Raw genomic sequence first — 20,691 nt, 5'->3', positions numbered from 1 at the left:
CTTTCCAGCGGTTCCGCGGCGCGTGCAGGAGGGTGCTGCGCATGGGCGGCCCCTCGGCCAGACTCCTGCCCAGAACTACAGGTCCCGACAGGCGCTGCGGTTGGCGGGGAGGCGCTGGGCGCCTGCGCGCCTGCGGCCGGGCTGTTTGAGTGAGCGCAGAAGGCGGCAGGGATGGAGACGGAGACGGAGGAATTCGGGCGGGGCCGGTGAGTGGGGTGCGGCGCCCCCCTGCCGTGTAACCCCCCTGCACGCTGGATCTCCCGGGGGGTGGCGGCCGCGGTATCCCCGTTTTCCCTTCCCGGGGTCAGGGTGCCCCCGCCCTCGACGTGCTTGTTCTGCAGAGTCACCCCCCTTCCCGGGGTGCTGCCCCCCACCCGTTCCCCCCCAGAGCTGGGCGCCTAGCCCTGCCCTGGGGTCACCCCCCTTCCCGGGGGGCACCCCTGCACCCGTTCCCCCCCAGAGCTGGGCGCCTAGCCCTGCCCTGGGGTCACCCCCCTTCGCGGGGGGCAGCCCCCCACCCGTTCCCCCCCAGAGCTGGGCGCCTAGCCCTGCCCTGGGGTCACCCCCCTTCCCGGGGGGCTGCCCCCCACCCGTTCCCCCCCAGAGCTGGGCGCCTAGCCCTGCCCTGGGGTCACCCCCCTTCCCGGGGGGCACCCCCCCACCCGTTCCCCCCCAGAGCTGGGCGCCTAGCCCTGCCCTGGGGTCACCCCCCTTCCCGGGGGGCTGCCCCCCACCCGTTCCCCCCCAGAGCTGGGCGCCTAGCCCTGCCCTGGGGTCACCCCCCTTCCCGGGGGGCAGCCCCCCACCCGTTCCCCCCCAGAGCTGGGCGCCTAGCCCTGCCCTGGGGTCACCCCCCTTCCCGGGGGGCACCCCTGCACCCGTTCCCCCCCAGAGCTGGGCGCCTAGCCCTGCCCTGGGGTCACCCCCCTTCGCGGGGGGCAGCCCCCCACCCGTTCCCCCCCAGAGCTGGGCGCCTAGCCCTGCCCTGGGGTCACCCCCCTTCCCGGGGGGCTGCCCCCCACCCGTTCCCCCCCAGAGCTGGGCGCCTAGCCCTGCCCTGGGGTCACCCCCCTTCCCGGGGGGCACCCCCCCACCCGTTCCCCCCCAGAGCTGGGCGCCTAGCCCTGCCCTGGGGTCACCCCCCTTCCCGGGGGGCTGCCCCCCACCCGTTCCCCCCCAGAGCTGGGCGCCTAGCCCTGCCCTGGGGTCACCCCCCTTCCCGGGGGGCAGCCCCCCACCCGTTCCCCCCCAGAGCTGGGCGCCTAGCCCTGCCCTGGGGTCACCCCCCTTCCCGGGGGGCACCCCTGCACCCGTTCCCCCCCAGAGCTGGGCGCCTAGCCCTGCCCTGGGGTCACCCCCCTTCGCGGGGGGCAGCCCCCCACCCGTTCCCCCCCAGAGCTGGGCGCCTAGCCCTGCCCTGGGGTCACCCCCCTTCCCGGGGGGCTGCCCCCCACCCGTTCCCCCCCAGAGCTGGGCGCCTAGCCCTGCCCTGGGGTCACCCCCCTTCCCGGGGGGCACCCCCCCACCCGTTCCCCCCCAGAGCTGGGCGCCTAGCCCTGCCCTGGGGTCACCCCCCTTCCCGGGGGGCTGCCCCCCACCCGTTCCCCCCCAGAGCTGGGCGCCTAGCCCTGCCCTGGGGTCACCCCCCTTCCCGGGGGGCAGCCCCCCACCCGTTCCCCCCCAGAGCTGGGCGCCTAGCCCTGCCCTGGGGTCACCCCCCTTCCCGGGGGGCACCCCTGCACCCGTTCCCCCCCAGAGCTGGGCGCCTAGCCCTGCCCTGGGGTCACCCCCCTTCGCGGGGGGCAGCCCCCCACCCGTTCCCCCCCAGAGCTGGGCGCCTAGCCCTGCCCTGGGGTCACCCCCCTTCCCGGGGGGCTGCCCCCCACCCGTTCCCCCCCAGAGCTGGGCGCCTAGCCCTGCCCTGGGGTCACCCCCCTTCCCGGGGGGCACCCCCCCACCCGTTCCCCCCCAGAGCTGGGCGCCTAGCCCTGCCCTGGGGTCACCCCCCTTCCCGGGGGGCTGCCCCCCACCCGTTCCCCCCCAGAGCTGGGCGCCTAGCCCTGCCCTGGGGTCACCCCCCTTCCCGGGGGGCAGCCCCCCACCCGTTCCCCCCCAGAGCTGGGCGCCTAGCCCTGCCCTGGGGTCACCCCCCTTCCCGGGGGGCACCCCTGCACCCGTTCCCCCCCAGAGCTGGGCGCCTAGCCCTGCCCTGGGGTCACCCCCCTTCGCGGGGGGCAGCCCCCCACCCGTTCCCCCCCAGAGCTGGGCGCCTAGCCCTGCCCTGGGGTCACCCCCCTTCCCGGGGGGCTGCCCCCCACCCGTTCCCCCCCAGAGCTGGGCGCCTAGCCCTGCCCTGGGGTCACCCCCCTTCCCGGGGGGCACCCCCCCACCCGTTCCCCCCCAGAGCTGGGCGCCTAGCCCTGCCCTGGGGTCACCCCCCTTCCCGGGGGGCTGCCCCCCACCCGTTCCCCCCCAGAGCTGGGCGCCTAGCCCTGCCCTGGGGTCACCCCCCTTCCCGGGGGGCAGCCCCCCACCCGTTCCCCCCCAGAGCTGGGCGCCTAGCCCTGCCCTGGGGTCACCCCCCTTCCCGGGGGGCACCCCTGCACCCGTTCCCCCCCAGAGCTGGGCGCCTAGCCCTGCCCTGGGGTCACCCCCCTTCGCGGGGGGCAGCCCCCCACCCGTTCCCCCCCAGAGCTGGGCGCCTAGCCCTGCCCTGGGGTCACCCCCCTTCCCGGGGGGCTGCCCCCCACCCGTTCCCCCCCAGAGCTGGGCGCCTAGCCCTGCCCTGGGGTCACCCCCCTTCCCGGGGGGCACCCCCCCACCCGTTCCCCCCCAGAGCTGGGCGCCTAGCCCTGCCCTGGGGTCACCCCCCTTCCCGGGGGGCTGCCCCCCACCCGTTCCCCCCCAGAGCTGGGCGCCTAGCCCTGCCCTGGGGTCACCCCCCTTCCCGGGGGGCAGCCCCCCACCCGTTCCCCCCCAGAGCTGGGCGCCTAGCCCTGCCCTGGGGTCACCCCCCTTCCCGGGGGGCACCCCTGCACCCGTTCCCCCCCAGAGCTGGGCGCCTAGCCCTGCCCTGGGGTCACCCCCCTTCGCGGGGGGCAGCCCCCCACCCGTTCCCCCCCAGAGCTGGGCGCCTAGCCCTGCCCTGGGGTCACCCCCCTTCCCGGGGGGCTGCCCCCCACCCGTTCCCCCCCAGAGCTGGGCGCCTAGCCCTGCCCTGGGGTCACCCCCCTTCCCGGGGGGCACCCCCCCACCCGTTCCCCCCCAGAGCTGGGCGCCTAGCCCTGCCCTGGGGTCACCCCCCTTCCCGGGGGGCTGCCCCCCACCCGTTCCCCCCCAGAGCTGGGCGCCTAGCCCTGCCCTGGGGTCACCCCCCTTCCCGGGGGGCAGCCCCCCACCCGTTCCCCCCCAGAGCTGGGCGCCTAGCCCTGCCCTGGGGTCACCCCCCTTCCCGGGGGGCACCCCTGCACCCGTTCCCCCCCAGAGCTGGGCGCCTAGCCCTGCCCTGGGGTCACCCCCCTTCGCGGGGGGCAGCCCCCCACCCGTTCCCCCCCAGAGCTGGGCGCCTAGCCCTGCCCTGGGGTCACCCCCCTTCCCGGGGGGCTGCCCCCCACCCGTTCCCCCCCAGAGCTGGGCGCCTAGCCCTGCCCTGGGGTCACCCCCCTTCCCGGGGGGCACCCCCCCACCCGTTCCCCCCCAGAGCTGGGCGCCTAGCCCTGCCCTGGGGTCACCCCCCTTCCCGGGGGGCTGCCCCCCACCCGTTCCCCCCCAGAGCTGGGCGCCTAGCCCTGCCCTGGGGTCACCCCCCTTCCCGGGGGGCAGCCCCCCACCCGTTCCCCCCCAGAGCTGGGCGCCTAGCCCTGCCCTGGGGTCACCCCCCTTCCCGGGGGGCACCCCTGCACCCGTTCCCCCCCAGAGCTGGGCGCCTAGCCCTGCCCTGGGGTCACCCCCCTTCGCGGGGGGCAGCCCCCCACCCGTTCCCCCCCAGAGCTGGGCGCCTAGCCCTGCCCTGGGGTCACCCCCCTTCCCGGGGGGCTGCCCCCCACCCGTTCCCCCCCAGAGCTGGGCGCCTAGCCCTGCCCTGGGGTCACCCCCCTTCCCGGGGGGCACCCCCCCACCCGTTCCCCCCCAGAGCTGGGCGCCTAGCCCTGCCCTGGGGTCACCCCCCTTCCCGGGGGGCTGCCCCCCACCCGTTCCCCCCCAGAGCTGGGCGCCTAGCCCTGCCCTGGGGTCACCCCCCTTCCCGGGGGGCAGCCCCCCACCCGTTCCCCCCCAGAGCTGGGCGCCTAGCCCTGCCCTGGGGTCACCCCCCTTCCCGGGGGGCACCCCTGCACCCGTTCCCCCCCAGAGCTGGGCGCCTAGCCCTGCCCTGGGGTCACCCCCCTTCGCGGGGGGCAGCCCCCCACCCGTTCCCCCCCAGAGCTGGGCGCCTAGCCCTGCCCTGGGGTCACCCCCCTTCCCGGGGGGCTGCCCCCCACCCGTTCCCCCCCAGAGCTGGGCGCCTAGCCCTGCCCTGGGGTCACCCCCCTTCCCGGGGGGCACCCCCCCACCCGTTCCCCCCCAGAGCTGGGCGCCTAGCCCTGCCCTGGGGTCACCCCCCTTCCCGGGGGGCTGCCCCCCACCCGTTCCCCCCCAGAGCTGGGCGCCTAGCCCTGCCCTGGGGTCACCCCCCTTCCCGGGGGGCAGCCCCCCACCCGTTCCCCCCCAGAGCTGGGCGCCTAGCCCTGCCCTGGGGTCACCCCCCTTCCCGGGGGGCACCCCTGCACCCGTTCCCCCCCAGAGCTGGGCGCCTAGCCCTGCCCTGGGGTCACCCCCCTTCGCGGGGGGCAGCCCCCCACCCGTTCCCCCCCAGAGCTGGGCGCCTAGCCCTGCCCTGGGGTCACCCCCCTTCCCGGGGGGCTGCCCCCCACCCGTTCCCCCCCAGAGCTGGGCGCCTAGCCCTGCCCTGGGGTCACCCCCCTTCCCGGGGGGCACCCCCCCACCCGTTCCCCCCCAGAGCTGGGCGCCTAGCCCTGCCCTGGGGTCACCCCCCTTCCCGGGGGGCTGCCCCCCACCCGTTCCCCCCCAGAGCTGGGCGCCTAGCCCTGCCCTGGGGTCACCCCCCTTCCCGGGGGGCAGCCCCCCACCCGTTCCCCCCCAGAGCTGGGCGCCTAGCCCTGCCCTGGGGTCACCCCCCTTCCCGGGGGGCACCCCTGCACCCGTTCCCCCCCAGAGCTGGGCGCCTAGCCCTGCCCTGGGGTCACCCCCCTTCGCGGGGGGCAGCCCCCCACCCGTTCCCCCCCAGAGCTGGGCGCCTAGCCCTGCCCTGGGGTCACCCCCCTTCCCGGGGGGCTGCCCCCCACCCGTTCCCCCCCAGAGCTGGGCGCCTAGCCCTGCCCTGGGGTCACCCCCCTTCCCGGGGGGCACCCCCCCACCCGTTCCCCCCCAGAGCTGGGCGCCTAGCCCTGCCCTGGGGTCACCCCCCTTCCCGGGGGGCTGCCCCCCACCCGTTCCCCCCCAGAGCTGGGCGCCTAGCCCTGCCCTGGGGTCACCCCCCTTCCCGGGGGGCAGCCCCCCACCCGTTCCCCCCCAGAGCTGGGCGCCTAGCCCTGCCCTGGGGTCACCCCCCTTCCCGGGGGGCACCCCTGCACCCGTTCCCCCCCAGAGCTGGGCGCCTAGCCCTGCCCTGGGGTCACCCCCCTTCGCGGGGGGCAGCCCCCCACCCGTTCCCCCCCAGAGCTGGGCGCCTAGCCCTGCCCTGGGGTCACCCCCCTTCCCGGGGGGCTGCCCCCCACCCGTTCCCCCCCAGAGCTGGGCGCCTAGCCCTGCCCTGGGGTCACCCCCCTTCCCGGGGGGCACCCCCCCACCCGTTCCCCCCCAGAGCTGGGCGCCTAGCCCTGCCCTGGGGTCACCCCCCTTCCCGGGGGGCTGCCCCCCACCCGTTCCCCCCCAGAGCTGGGCGCCTAGCCCTGCCCTGGGGTCACCCCCCTTCCCGGGGGGCAGCCCCCCACCCGTTCCCCCCCAGAGCTGGGCGCCTAGCCCTGCCCTGGGGTCACCCCCCTTCCCGGGGGGCACCCCTGCACCCGTTCCCCCCCAGAGCTGGGCGCCTAGCCCTGCCCTGGGGTCACCCCCCTTCGCGGGGGGCAGCCCCCCACCCGTTCCCCCCCAGAGCTGGGCGCCTAGCCCTGCCCTGGGGTCACCCCCCTTCCCGGGGGGCTGCCCCCCACCCGTTCCCCCCCAGAGCTGGGCGCCTAGCCCTGCCCTGGGGTCACCCCCCTTCCCGGGGGGCACCCCCCCACCCGTTCCCCCCCAGAGCTGGGCGCCTAGCCCTGCCCTGGGGTCACCCCCCTTCCCGGGGGGCTGCCCCCCACCCGTTCCCCCCCAGAGCTGGGCGCCTAGCCCTGCCCTGGGGTCACCCCCCTTCCCGGGGGGCAGCCCCCCACCCGTTCCCCCCCAGAGCTGGGCGCCTAGCCCTGCCCTGGGGTCACCCCCCTTCCCGGGGGGCACCCCTGCACCCGTTCCCCCCCAGAGCTGGGCGCCTAGCCCTGCCCTGGGGTCACCCCCCTTCGCGGGGGGCAGCCCCCCACCCGTTCCCCCCCAGAGCTGGGCGCCTAGCCCTGCCCTGGGGTCACCCCCCTTCCCGGGGGGCTGCCCCCCACCCGTTCCCCCCCAGAGCTGGGCGCCTAGCCCTGCCCTGGGGTCACCCCCCTTCCCGGGGGGCACCCCCCCACCCGTTCCCCCCCAGAGCTGGGCGCCTAGCCCTGCCCTGGGGTCACCCCCCTTCCCGGGGGGCTGCCCCCCACCCGTTCCCCCCCAGAGCTGGGCGCCTAGCCCTGCCCTGGGGTCACCCCCCTTCCCGGGGGGCAGCCCCCCACCCGTTCCCCCCCAGAGCTGGGCGCCTAGCCCTGCCCTGGGGTCACCCCCCTTCCCGGGGGGCACCCCTGCACCCGTTCCCCCCCAGAGCTGGGCGCCTAGCCCTGCCCTGGGGTCACCCCCCTTCGCGGGGGGCAGCCCCCCACCCGTTCCCCCCCAGAGCTGGGCGCCTAGCCCTGCCCTGGGGTCACCCCCCTTCCCGGGGGGCTGCCCCCCACCCGTTCCCCCCCAGAGCTGGGCGCCTAGCCCTGCCCTGGGGTCACCCCCCTTCCCGGGGGGCACCCCCCCACCCGTTCCCCCCCAGAGCTGGGCGCCTAGCCCTGCCCTGGGGTCACCCCCCTTCCCGGGGGGCTGCCCCCCACCCGTTCCCCCCCAGAGCTGGGCGCCTAGCCCTGCCCTGGGGTCACCCCCCTTCCCGGGGGGCAGCCCCCCACCCGTTCCCCCCCAGAGCTGGGCGCCTAGCCCTGCCCTGGGGTCACCCCCCTTCCCGGGGGGCACCCCTGCACCCGTTCCCCCCCAGAGCTGGGCGCCTAGCCCTGCCCTGGGGTCACCCCCCTTCGCGGGGGGCAGCCCCCCACCCGTTCCCCCCCAGAGCTGGGCGCCTAGCCCTGCCCTGGGGTCACCCCCCTTCCCGGGGGGCTGCCCCCCACCCGTTCCCCCCCAGAGCTGGGCGCCTAGCCCTGCCCTGGGGTCACCCCCCTTCCCGGGGGGCACCCCCCCACCCGTTCCCCCCCAGAGCTGGGCGCCTAGCCCTGCCCTGGGGTCACCCCCCTTCCCGGGGGGCTGCCCCCCACCCGTTCCCCCCCAGAGCTGGGCGCCTAGCCCTGCCCTGGGGTCACCCCCCTTCCCGGGGGGCAGCCCCCCACCCGTTCCCCCCCAGAGCTGGGCGCCTAGCCCTGCCCTGGGGTCACCCCCCTTCCCGGGGGGCACCCCTGCACCCGTTCCCCCCCAGAGCTGGGCGCCTAGCCCTGCCCTGGGGTCACCCCCCTTCGCGGGGGGCAGCCCCCCACCCGTTCCCCCCCAGAGCTGGGCGCCTAGCCCTGCCCTGGGGTCACCCCCCTTCCCGGGGGGCTGCCCCCCACCCGTTCCCCCCCAGAGCTGGGCGCCTAGCCCTGCCCTGGGGTCACCCCCCTTCCCGGGGGGCACCCCCCCACCCGTTCCCCCCCAGAGCTGGGCGCCTAGCCCTGCCCTGGGGTCACCCCCCTTCCCGGGGGGCTGCCCCCCACCCGTTCCCCCCCAGAGCTGGGCGCCTAGCCCTGCCCTGGGGTCACCCCCCTTCCCGGGGGGCAGCCCCCCACCCGTTCCCCCCCAGAGCTGGGCGCCTAGCCCTGCCCTGGGGTCACCCCCCTTCCCGGGGGGCACCCCTGCACCCGTTCCCCCCCAGAGCTGGGCGCCTAGCCCTGCCCTGGGGTCACCCCCCTTCGCGGGGGGCAGCCCCCCACCCGTTCCCCCCCAGAGCTGGGCGCCTAGCCCTGCCCTGGGGTCACCCCCCTTCCCGGGGGGCTGCCCCCCACCCGTTCCCCCCCAGAGCTGGGCGCCTAGCCCTGCCCTGGGGTCACCCCCCTTCCCGGGGGGCACCCCCCCACCCGTTCCCCCCCAGAGCTGGGCGCCTAGCCCTGCCCTGGGGTCACCCCCCTTCCCGGGGGGCTGCCCCCCACCCGTTCCCCCCCAGAGCTGGGCGCCTAGCCCTGCCCTGGGGTCACCCCCCTTCCCGGGGGGCAGCCCCCCACCCGTTCCCCCCCAGAGCTGGGCGCCTAGCCCTGCCCTGGGGTCACCCCCCTTCCCGGGGGGCACCCCTGCACCCGTTCCCCCCCAGAGCTGGGCGCCTAGCCCTGCCCTGGGGTCACCCCCCTTCGCGGGGGGCAGCCCCCCACCCGTTCCCCCCCAGAGCTGGGCGCCTAGCCCTGCCCTGGGGTCACCCCCCTTCCCGGGGGGCTGCCCCCCACCCGTTCCCCCCCAGAGCTGGGCGCCTAGCCCTGCCCTGGGGTCACCCCCCTTCCCGGGGGGCACCCCCCCACCCGTTCCCCCCCAGAGCTGGGCGCCTAGCCCTGCCCTGGGGTCACCCCCCTTCCCGGGGGGCTGCCCCCCACCCGTTCCCCCCCAGAGCTGGGCGCCTAGCCCTGCCCTGGGGTCACCCCCCTTCCCGGGGGGCAGCCCCCCACCCGTTCCCCCCCAGAGCTGGGCGCCTAGCCCTGCCCTGGGGTCACCCCCCTTCCCGGGGGGCACCCCTGCACCCGTTCCCCCCCAGAGCTGGGCGCCTAGCCCTGCCCTGGGGTCACCCCCCTTCGCGGGGGGCAGCCCCCCACCCGTTCCCCCCCAGAGCTGGGCGCCTAGCCCTGCCCTGGGGTCACCCCCCTTCCCGGGGGGCTGCCCCCCACCCGTTCCCCCCCAGAGCTGGGCGCCTAGCCCTGCCCTGGGGTCACCCCCCTTCCCGGGGGGCACCCCCCCACCCGTTCCCCCCCAGAGCTGGGCGCCTAGCCCTGCCCTGGGGTCACCCCCCTTCCCGGGGGGCTGCCCCCCACCCGTTCCCCCCCAGAGCTGGGCGCCTAGCCCTGCCCTGGGGTCACCCCCCTTCCCGGGGGGCAGCCCCCCACCCGTTCCCCCCCAGAGCTGGGCGCCTAGCCCTGCCCTGGGGTCACCCCCCTTCCCGGGGGGCACCCCTGCACCCGTTCCCCCCCAGAGCTGGGCGCCTAGCCCTGCCCTGGGGTCACCCCCCTTCGCGGGGGGCAGCCCCCCACCCGTTCCCCCCCAGAGCTGGGCGCCTAGCCCTGCCCTGGGGTCACCCCCCTTCCCGGGGGGCTGCCCCCCACCCGTTCCCCCCCAGAGCTGGGCGCCTAGCCCTGCCCTGGGGTCACCCCCCTTCCCGGGGGGCACCCCCCCACCCGTTCCCCCCCAGAGCTGGGCGCCTAGCCCTGCCCTGGGGTCACCCCCCTTCCCGGGGGGCTGCCCCCCACCCGTTCCCCCCCAGAGCTGGGCGCCTAGCCCTGCCCTGGGGTCACCCCCCTTCCCGGGGGGCAGCCCCCCACCCGTTCCCCCCCAGAGCTGGGCGCCTAGCCCTGCCCTGGGGTCACCCCCCTTCCCGGGGGGCACCCCTGCACCCGTTCCCCCCCAGAGCTGGGCGCCTAGCCCTGCCCTGGGGTCACCCCCCTTCGCGGGGGGCAGCCCCCCACCCGTTCCCCCCCAGAGCTGGGCGCCTAGCCCTGCCCTGGGGTCACCCCCCTTCCCGGGGGGCTGCCCCCCACCCGTTCCCCCCCAGAGCTGGGCGCCTAGCCCTGCCCTGGGGTCACCCCCCTTCCCGGGGGGCACCCCCCCACCCGTTCCCCCCCAGAGCTGGGCGCCTAGCCCTGCCCTGGGGTCACCCCCCTTCCCGGGGGGCTGCCCCCCACCCGTTCCCCCCCAGAGCTGGGCGCCTAGCCCTGCCCTGGGGTCACCCCCCTTCCCGGGGGGCAGCCCCCCACCCGTTCCCCCCCAGAGCTGGGCGCCTAGCCCTGCCCTGGGGTCACCCCCCTTCCCGGGGGGCTGCCCCCCACCCGTTCCCCCCCAGAGCTGGGCGCCTAGCCCTGCCCTGGGGTCACCCCCCTTCCCGGGGGGCTGCCCCCCACCCGTTCCCCCCCAGAGCTGGGCGCCTAGCCCTGCCCTGGGGTCACCCCCCTTCCCGGGGGGCTGCCCCCCACCCGTTCCCCCCCAGAGCTGGGCGCCTAGCCCTGCCCTGGGGTCACCCCCCTTCGCGGGGGGCAGCCCCGCACCCGTTCCCCCCCAGAGCTGGGCGCCTATCCCTGCCCTGGGGTCACCCCCCTTCCCGGGGTGCAGCCCCGCACCCGTTCCCCCCCAGAGCTGGGCGCCTAGCCCTGCCCTGGGGTCACCCCCCTTCCCGGGGTGCTGCCCCCCACCCGTTCCCCCCCAGAGCTGGGCTTCTATCCCTGCCCTGGGGTCACTCCCCTTCCCGGGGTGCTGCCCCCCACCCGTTCCCCCGAGGGCTAGGCCCCTATCCCTGTGTTGGGGTCACTCCCCCTCCCGGGGTGCTACCCCCCCGCCCATTCCCCCGAAGGCTAGGCGCCTATCCTTGCTCTGAAGTCACGCCCCCTCTCCGAGGTGGTGCCCCCCACCCATTCCCCCCGAGAGCTGGGCGCCTACCCCTGCTCTGGGGTCACCCCCTCTCCTGGGGTGCTGCCCCCCACCCGTTCCCCCTGAGAGCTGGGCGCCTATCCCTGACCTGGAGTCACTCCCCCCTCCTGTGGTGCCCCCCACCTGTTCCCCCTGAGAGCTGGGTGCCTATCCCTCCCCTGGAGTCGCCCCCCCTCCCGGGGTGCTGCCCCTCGCCGGTTTCCCCCAAGAGTTGGGCGCCTATCCCTGCGCTGGGGTCACCCTCCCCCTCAGGGTGCTGTCCCCTGCCCGTTCCCCCCGAGAGCTGGGCGCTTGTCCCTGCCCTGGGGTCATCCCTCCCTCTCTCACCTATCCCAGCCCCGAGAGCTGGCCGCCTATCCCTGCCCTGGGATCACCCCTCCCTCCTCTCCCGGGGATGGTGCCCCTTGGCCTCACCCATTCCCCCTAAGAGCTGGGTGCCTGTCCCTGCCCTGGGGTCACTCTTCCTTGGGGTGCTGCCCCTCGCCCGCCCTCCCTCCTTGCAGCTGCCCCTTGCCATCCCGGGTCTAGCTATGCCCTATAGGCGACAGGCCTCACGTCCCGAGCTGCCCAGCAGGAGGTGGTGACTGTCCCTGTGCCTGGCTCTGACACGAACTGTGTCCTGGAATCAGGGCCCGGTATAAGTCAGCAGCTTTGGCCAGGTTATTATCCCATGTGTGTTTGGTGTTGCAGGACCCAAGAAGCTTGGCTACAGGAAACACAGCTGCAGGTGAGGAGTCGAACTGTGCCCCTGCCCCAGCTTTAAAATGGATTTTTGTTATATATTTGTATAGCAGTAGTGCCTAGAAGCCCCTGTCTGGGATTAGGGCCCCTATGTGCTAGGTTCTGCATGGAAACATGTAATAAAAACAATCTCTGTCCCAAAGAGCTTGCAGCTTAATCCATGGGCTCTTGGTCTGGAAGTCACGACCCATAAAGGCATTGCAAACAGGGTATGAAGGAGTCACAGTCTTCCTGTGCTTCATATATTGCTAGGTGGAAACGGTGGAGCATCACTGGTCTAAGCAAATGAGACGAGATGTCAACAGTTGGGGGATGTGGAAAAGGACAAATTGGCACTGAACTGATCATGTTGCTCATAATAAGCAGCAGTTGCAGCATACCAGCTGCCTAGCCAGTATCAATGGCCTTTGAGATTGATCACTGGGAAAAGAAAAAATTTGATTATGCATTTTTTTTTAAGCTTTAGAGGATTAGCCATGCAGGCATCCTGCCTATTCTTCCCACTCCTTGTGTCCATATGGATTTCTGTTTTGTAGAACTAAAATATATCATGGAAAATGTTTATTTCTTAGAATACCCCCCAACAGAACCTCCTCGGTGTTGAAGATGGAAAGAACAGTGGTGGGACACAAGGTGAGGCATTATTTCAAAGAACTAATTATTAGTTCCCTGGGTAAATTATAGTGATATGACACATTTTCAGCAGTCGAGTTAGTTTGGTTTCTAGAGCTGCTTCATACACAGGGATAATCACAGCATTCACATTCACTATGAGCAGAGTGTGAGGGGATTTGCAGTACTGGATTGCTTACAGAGCCAGATTGAGAGAGCACAATCTTCCTTCATCTCTATAGCCCTGTTCTTCCTCCCTTCCTAGACTCTACAGAGGCTGGATCTAAAGATGAATTGAAGGAGCGGGTGGGAACAGGGGGCTCAAATGGTCCACACTTTTACTCTGTGGCAGTTCCATGAAAAAGGTAACAGAGCCATCAGATTGTAATATCTTTCAGTCACTGCCACCCTGGGCTGGGTTTGAAACAGTGATGCATAGGTGAAACGCCCTATATTCCCATTCCAAATTCCATGAGAGGTCATTCCCTCCGCTTTAGTGTTTCAGTGGATTTTATCTGATATGTCTATTTCTTCTAGAATGTGGCCCGAGTGAGGAGAAAGTGGAGCCTGAACACTTTTCAGAGCCAAACAAAGTTATTAGTCCTGGGCCTGGAAACAAGGCTAACGTGAGAGCAAGTCCCAATGACAAAGTCAGAGCGGCTACCAGGAAAAGGTCTTGTCCTAGTCCTAGCCCCAAGAAAGCTGCCTGGAGTCCCACTCCCAAGAGGATATCTCCCTGGAGAGGCAGTCCCAGGAAAGGCCTCACTTCAAGTTCATTTAACTTGTCCCCAAGGGCACTTGCCATTAGCCCACAAATCACACGTCGCTCTTGGTCTCGCTCCAGTCTGAAGGGAACCAACCGCCGGAAGTCGCTGCCTCCTTTCCATCAGGATGTCACTGGTAGGTGTCATGTATCTCCTTGTGATTAAACTATGCCGAGATCCTTGTGTGAGAATTCTGGACAAGTGGAACTCTGACTTCATGGGTGCAATGTGTAAGGCACCATGCCGTGATTGAGCCCAGACTTTGCTGCAGTTAGGGCAATGTTTGGCAACTTTCTCTGAGTACAGCACTAAATGAGACCTTTCAATTTTGACTTTAAATGGATGTTTAGCCCATGAATGTCGCAGTGGTCCAGTTTAACTAAAGGGCTATTTATAGTTCTGTCAGGTGTCCTTGCCCAAAAGAAGACATGAACAGCTCAGAAGTGTGTGTGTGTGTGTGTGTGCCATACACTGAGTACAAAGGTTCTAAGGGTGAGGAGCAGCGTCTGGCTGAGTGCAAAGCACTACTTCTGCTTAATAAAAATCTGGAGTACCTCATCAGAGCTTTCACTGTAAAAGCTGGAAGCTTCTATCCAGGAGCATGTTCCATGCAGGCAGCCCGGAGACTGAGTTATGTTTGATTCTCCATAACCCTTTTCTTTTTCTTTTATTTTGCAAGGCAGTTCCTTCTGTAGTGTGTGAGATTCATCCACTAGAGCAGGGGTCGGCAACCTTTCAGAATTGGTGTGCTGAGTCTTCATTTATTCACTCTAATTTAAGGTTTTGCATGTTGGTAAAACATTTTAACATTTTTAGAAGGTCTCTCTCTATAAGTCTATAATATATAACTAAACTATTGTTGTATATAAAGTAAATAAGGTTTTTAAAATGTTTAAGATGCTTCATTTAAAATTAAATTAAAATGCAGAGCCCCCCAGACCGGTGGCCAGGACCCAGGCAGTATGAGTGCCACTGAAAATCAGCTTGCGTGCTTCCTTTGGCATGTGTGCCATAGGTTGTCTACCCCTGCACTAGAGCATGCATAGAAAGGAACTTCCCAGCCCCAGATTGATGGACCCTCCTCCAGTGCAGGAGTAAATGCAGGACTCAGCATTAGGGAGTTAAGAGCTCTCTTAATGGCTGCTTGAGTTAAAAAGGAAATTCTATGTTAAAGTTTTCATTACCCTTCTGAGATGCAACATTAAGCATCTGCTTTGTTACCTCCCCGTTTAGCACTTGAGATTGGCTCTTCTGGCAATGAAATTACTGGATAGACTGTCCCCACCCACTTTTGTGTGTATATGCATCAGTATTTACAGTGTCCAGCTCAGGGACATTTCAACTGCTCACCTTTTGAGGTAAACTTGTCTTTTTAAATGTGTTTGTGTTTAACTTTTAGAGCTGAGCAAATCAATCAGCCTTGATTTGCCTGAGACTGACAGGCTTTCCAGGCTCCTGCTGTCTAGTTTCCAGGTGAGGTTCAAGGTCCCTGAAAGAACCATTTTGCTAAAAACAAATTATTTGTGTATTACTCTGCTTCTTATACTTCATTTTTCTTGATGGGTTTTAATCTGTAAATAAGTAATGAAGTGTGGTGAGGTGAGGTGGTCTAGCAAGAGGCAAGACTCTTGAGTTCTAGTCCCAAATGAATCCCTCTGTGAGCAAGGAGAGGTCACGCCACTTCCCTATCCCTTGGTTTCCTTTTCTGTAAAATGGGGGAATAAACCCCATAAAAGTGTTGTGAAGGTTAACTGACTACAAACACTTTGAAAATGATACAAAAGCTAAACTTTACAGTTTATAAACTGATGTAACTGTGAAACAAGTGAGAGAGATTAAATAGTTTGTAGAATTTAGGCTGTGGCACATTTTACTTTGTCATACCAACTAAGAGGTATTAACTTTGGATTGATTTTTCTACATATTGGAGTCCTATGGAAAATAAAATGTTTCTATCAAAAGACAAATTGCCAGAAAATGTTCAGGTGCAGTAAGCTTTGTGATTTTTGGTTTGTAGGATTTTATAATTTCACTCCTAGCAAGATACTATTTCCTGCTGCATAATACCACAGGCATTTGACTGATGCAATGCTGAACGCTTTTCTCTAGTTTTGGCTGCACACTGACATCAGTGCTCGGTGTTCAGTCTTTAAAACATAGCGAGTGCAAAAAAGACACTTTTGTCATGCTTTCCATTGTTTGTAATAAGCTTGAAAGAGAAAACCTGCTGAGATTCTATAATCATCATCCTGTTGCACTTGGCAAAACTTTGATAACTGCTTTATGGACTTTATTCCCCCTTTTCCCCACTGGATGGTCTAATGAAAAGCAGCCCAGTGTCAGATGGGATATTTTGAATAGTCTAAAAAAAGAAAAACAAAACAAATACCTCACTGTCTTCTCTGTTCTCCCAGTTCTCTGCCCAGAAGCTTCAGCACTTCTTGAAGCAGACTGATGGCTTCAGCCCTGAGGCTTTTAAAGCAAATGGTGGGTCTCCATGTGATATATTTAATGAAAGGGTAATGCTATACATTGAGGAGAGTAATAATCCATCTCTAGCTCTTAACTTGCACAGGGGAAGGGTCACTCAATTTCCACTCCAGAGGGAACCAAATGTCTTGGGAAGAAGGAGCTTTGAGCAGACAAAAAAATCCCTTGAAATTGGTGCTTCTGATAACAGCCTGTGCATCATCAGTGGTGCCAAGAGAATGCCCAGAGTAAGCTTTGATCACCTGTATTCTCTCTCTGCCAAAGCTAGTGTGACTGGTATCTGGAATGCCTTCTGTTAGGGAACAGAACTGGTTATGCTGTAAAAATGGGGTTCGTGGGTTACATAACATCTTGGCATGCGAGCCCTGAGTACTACTGTTCCATGTATTTTACTTCAGTGTGAGTTAGTTCAGCAGAGAGCAGGTACTGTCTGCTGTTTAACTACTTCACTTTGTTTTATTGTTGTCTTGTCCCCACCTCCAGTGAATTCAGTTTCAGAAGAGCTAATGCGTTGCACAGAGAGACTGAAACTAGATGGAACGCTAAAGAAATGTACAGAAGAGCTGAAAGGGTAATGACTCCCTGTGGTCACACAGTGTTGTTGCAACATGTCATGGAGCTGGAGTTTGCTATTCCTGTCCCAGTGCCTGACTGATTATCTTACATTGCAATTCATGAAACTTGTCAAGATTCATATTGCAGATATGGAGACAGCAATGACCTATTGCAGGCTCTTAGTGTCTGATATTGGGTACAACTTATAATGAGGGTTGGCAGGCTAAAATGCCACAATTCTTGCTTGCAAAACTTACGTTGGAACTTGGCGTTTGTGAGTGTTAAGAGTCCACATATTAGACAAATGGGCTATACAGGGCTGTGTCAGCTATAGCTGTGAAAAATTTGGAAAGTGTATTTGATGTCTTTAATGCTAATAACTCTAAAGGAGAATGTTCATCTTAATAGTCATGGCACCAAAGTGTCTACTTTAGTGCTTGGCACATCAGCAGGAGTTTTCATGTTTACATTTATATCCTAGAATAACCAAAAATTTGAATGAAGTATAGTACACTGGATTTACAGAGGGGTGCTGCACAAACACTAAACAATCATAACAACCCTGCGTGGTATAGATATTGCCCATAAACACCTTCTTAAAATCTCTCTGAACTTGTACTTCTCTGTTGTAGTATTTTATCAGACCCTGCACTAAATGCATCATTGACCCAGATGAAGGACTATATAAACAGGTAAGAATAACTGAGCCTAGGCCTGGTTTCGTATGGCTGAATGGACAGAGTTGGGCCTTTTCTCATAGTTCTTGGTGTTATCAGCAATGATTCAAGTATCTGAAATGGGGACAGGACACTATGTGAAGAGAAGCCTAACACAGAAGCAACTCAGGTTCTATTAAACAGAGAAACGCACTCTGAGATTTTTCTGGACATTCTTCCACCCTCAATCATCCTGGTGCTCTAGGTCACTGAGTTTATTGTTTTAGTTTTTCGAGACATTGGGCAATCTCTAAGCCTGCCTTTGTAAGTCCTAGAATTGGACCACAAGCAGTGCATGAATTGCAAGCAACTTCTGGTCTGGAGGTAATTATTAGCATTCACATGAGACAGAAATCTGAGAGACTGGCTGTGCTGTGATGTAAGCAGTCCTAACTCCACTTAAGTCAGCACTTGTTTATTTCATGGCTGAATCTGTCCCCATGTGCATCTGTGTATCTGTCTGTTGTAAATCAGAAGGCAAAATTCTGGCCCAGAGTAAAAGCTAGGGTTCTGGTGTAATTTCTTTAGGCCTCTTACATTAGTGAAGCCTAAGGGAGGAAATTCCTCTCCCACAGTATGTAGTAACGATCTTTCATCTGTTCATTCATTCTAAAGGTTCACTACAGAGTCTCAAACTTGGGATCAGCTTTTACTGAGTTTCCAGAAAAGTGCAGAAGAAATGTCCAGGTTAGATTATTATCCTTTTTCTGTCTGTCCTTTTCAGCCAAAAATTAGATTTAATATTGAGAATCTAATAGTGCTAGTCACTGGTTAATGTGATCCTCTGTTGTATTTAATTCCAGTCCTCTAGAACCCAAATTATTTGTTAAAAGACTTCAGTATTTTGTGATCAGTTGTCAATGAGGTGTTTTTTCCATGCATAGTTTAATTTAAATATCATCAGCCCACAGTTGCATAATGAACCAGCAGCAAAGGTTATACAAGAAATTCTGGTTGTTAATCATGCTGTCAGTCCTGAAGAACACATGGAAGAGAATATGTTAAAGGAATTAAGTCTTATTTAAAAATACTCAGCAAAGGACTCTGAAATGAAAAGTACACTCAGGTCCTGTCACTGGAGATGTGGTAAATTATGGAAACTTGTTTAATTAGGATGTGTAGCCAGGAACTGATTTTTTGACAGTATTTGTGTTAAGTTTTAAAATTTCTTTTAATGGGACACGTTGAAGGTCTTGTGGCAGATGTCTGAAATGCAAATAATCTGCTTCTAGCCACATCTATGCTGGGCACCATTGGAAAGTGGATACTCCCCATGTGCAGTGGTTATATGTGTACCATGCTTTTTCTTTTCAAGACAACTGGAGCGGTGCAAGACGAATGACATGCAAGTGGAGCCTGCTAGTTATCTCGGAGCATCACAGGCCAAAGTTCTCAGTAGCAAGCCTAACTATCAGAAAATACTAGATAGCCAGGGTGAGGTCTTTGACTGCATGGAGCTTATGGTGAGTTATAGGATCTGAAATGCACTAAAGAGTTTAAAAATCTATAATGGTGCAAACACGGAAGTGTCAGCTGACCTGTTGTGTCGGAATCATTCATCTTTAGAAGATGTCAGACTATACAAGACCCACTAATTAGCTTGTTTACCTTAGAGAAGTCATTCTCTTCTCTATGCCAACGAGGAATTGACACAGTGAGATCACTGAACATAGTACATTGCTTAATAAATGTTTTCCCACAATGAACACAAGGAATCTGCTGTCGCATTTCAATATCATTCTACAGTCCAAACCCACATTACAGGTTATGAAAGGGAAATAAGTGGAATTTCTAATGAAATCATCACCAAATGCTTTGGTTTGGCATTTGCTGTATTCACTCAGTTCACTAAATTTCCAAAGAGTTTTCTCTCTCATCTTCTGAATTTCCCTGAAAACATTTTTTGTTTTATTTTGCAGCTGGATGAACTGCAGCAGGCAGTGAAGTTGTTGCAGGCGTTCACAGAAGACAGTACACAGTACCTCCGGAATCTGTCAGAGCAACTTGGTAAGCAGACGTTCCAGCCATCAGACAGTAAATGCTTCCTATCCAAACCTTTGTTGTTAACCAATAAAACTCAGAAGGCTGTAGAGGGAGATGGATTAATTTTTGTTCTCTTCCTCTCACCCCTATTTGCTTTGGCAGTACCTTGACAAGCTGTCATTAGAAGAGTTGTTTTTGTTCTTTTAAAGTGATACAGTTTGCTTCACACAGTACTTGTTATACCATTAAAAACCTATTGAGGGAAAAATGACATTGAGTGCACGTTACCTTAAAAAGGGTTTATTGTTTATTTTATACTTTAAGCTCTTATTCCACCCTCCTTCATAGCTGACATTCTGCCTATGTATACAGTTCATTCTAGTGTATTACACAAGGAAATCCTGGATTTCTATAGCTGTTGAGGACATTTTACTGAATAGTGTATTGTGAGAGACCATAGTATATAGCCATGTTAGTGAAAATAACAAATGGCATCTCTCACAATTGCCCGTTTAAGGCTGTTCCCATATCAGGTCTCTTATGTATGTACATATATTGCCTCTATAAATCCATGGAACGCCCACATCTTGAATACCACATGCAGATGTGGTTACCCCATCTCAAAAAAGAGATATTGGAATCAGAAAAGGTTCAGAAAAGGGCAACAAAAATGATTAGGGGTATGGAACAGCTTCCATATGAAGAGATATTAAAAAAAAAACCTGAGACTGTTCAGCTTGGAAAAGAGACGAGTAAGGGGGGATATGATTGAGGTCTACAAAATCATGACTGGTGTGGAGAAAGTAAATAGGGAAGTGTTATTTACTCCTTCTCATAACACAAGAACTAGGTGTCACCAAATGAAATTAAAAGGCAGCAGGTTAAAAACAAACAAAAGGAAGTATTTTTTTCACACAACCTGTGGAACTCTTTGCCAGAGGATGTTGTAAAAGCCAAGACTATAACAGGGGTTAATAAATAAATTCATGGAGGATAAGTCCATGAATAGCTATTAGCCAGCATGGGCAAGGATGGTAGCCCTAGCCTCTTTGCCAGAAGCTGGGAATTGGGCAACAAGGGGTGGATCATTTGATGATTCCCTGTTCTGTTCATTTCCTGTGGGGCACCTGGCATTGGCCACTGTTGGAAGACAAAAAGAACAGGAGTACTTGTGGCACCTTAGAGACTAACAAATTTATTTCAGCATAAGCTTTCATGGGCTTTTTGGAAGACAGGCTATTGGGCTAGATGGAGCTTTAGTCTAACCCAATAGGGCTGTTCTTATGTTCTTCACTGGTCTGAGGATTCATAAAATCAGCCCTAAATCTGTGGATGCTGAACTCTGCCTTTAGGCGCAAGAGGAAATGTAAACGTTTAGACCCCTTGCTCTACGATCTGACTCACAATGATGGGTTTGTGGAGACATGTTTAGGTCACATCCTTAAAAGCAGACTATACACTCCAGGGGTGAGGAAACTGATGCACAGAAAAGCCCAGGGACCTGTTCAAGACCTCAGCCAAGCTAGGACACAACCAGAATTTGATCCTGGCAGCCAGGTCTCTGCTGCATTGTAACTGGTTCAGGTTAGCCGAAGCCTTTCCCTAGAGGGTGTGAAGATAACAACAGGATTTTGTTGCTTCTCTTCCAGCATCAAGGACTTTTCAGCACCTGGAAAACTCACCAATTCGGAAACTACTCAAAGTTCCCCTAAAGAAGCCACCTGTCAGCCAAGGCCAGCAGCCCCCTGAGGGCTAAACACGGACTTGCATGGGACAGTCATTGCTCCTTTGCCCTTATTACCTTCCCTGCAGGCTCTTGCCTGCCTTGTCCAGGTGGTGGGGGGTCCGGGGGG

At 62.0% G+C, this 20,691-nt stretch overlaps 1 protein-coding gene across 1 annotated transcript; it reads left to right on the top strand.

The window, feature by feature from the left end:
- Positions 1-124: 124 nt before the first annotated feature.
- On the top strand, positions 125-20,633 carry DSN1 (DSN1 component of MIS12 kinetochore complex). Its single transcript, XM_032782041.2, has 12 exons — positions 125-206; positions 11,668-11,704; positions 12,291-12,351; positions 12,868-13,230; positions 14,494-14,567; positions 15,509-15,581; positions 16,068-16,155; positions 16,772-16,831; positions 17,471-17,542; positions 18,171-18,318; positions 18,775-18,862; positions 20,488-20,633. The coding sequence occupies exons 1-12, from the start codon at positions 172-174 to the stop codon at positions 20,592-20,594; spliced, it is 1,206 nt and encodes a 401-aa protein (XP_032637932.1). The 5' UTR covers positions 125-171; the 3' UTR covers positions 20,595-20,633.
- The last annotated feature ends 58 nt before the right edge of the window (positions 20,634-20,691 follow it).

The sequence above is a fragment of the Chelonoidis abingdonii genome, chromosome 26, assembly GCF_003597395.2.
Source record: "Chelonoidis abingdonii isolate Lonesome George chromosome 26, CheloAbing_2.0, whole genome shotgun sequence".
Taxonomy (NCBI): Eukaryota; Metazoa; Chordata; order Testudines; family Testudinidae; genus Chelonoidis; species Chelonoidis abingdonii.
The sequence above is the reverse complement of the archived record's forward strand: the minus strand, read 5'-3'. Positions and strand labels throughout refer to the sequence as shown.

Excerpts from the sequence above, each read along its gene's own strand:
- DSN1 (XM_032782041.2), top strand. The coding sequence starts at position 172 with ATGGAGACGGAGACGGAGGAATTCGGGCGGGGCCG. Across the intron at positions 16,156-16,771 it reads TGTACAGAAGAGCTGAAAGG|TATTTTATCAGACCCTGCAC; the intron begins GTAATGACTCCC and ends TCTCTGTTGTAG. Across the intron at positions 17,543-18,170 it reads AGTGCAGAAGAAATGTCCAG|ACAACTGGAGCGGTGCAAGA; the intron begins GTTAGATTATTA and ends TTTCTTTTCAAG.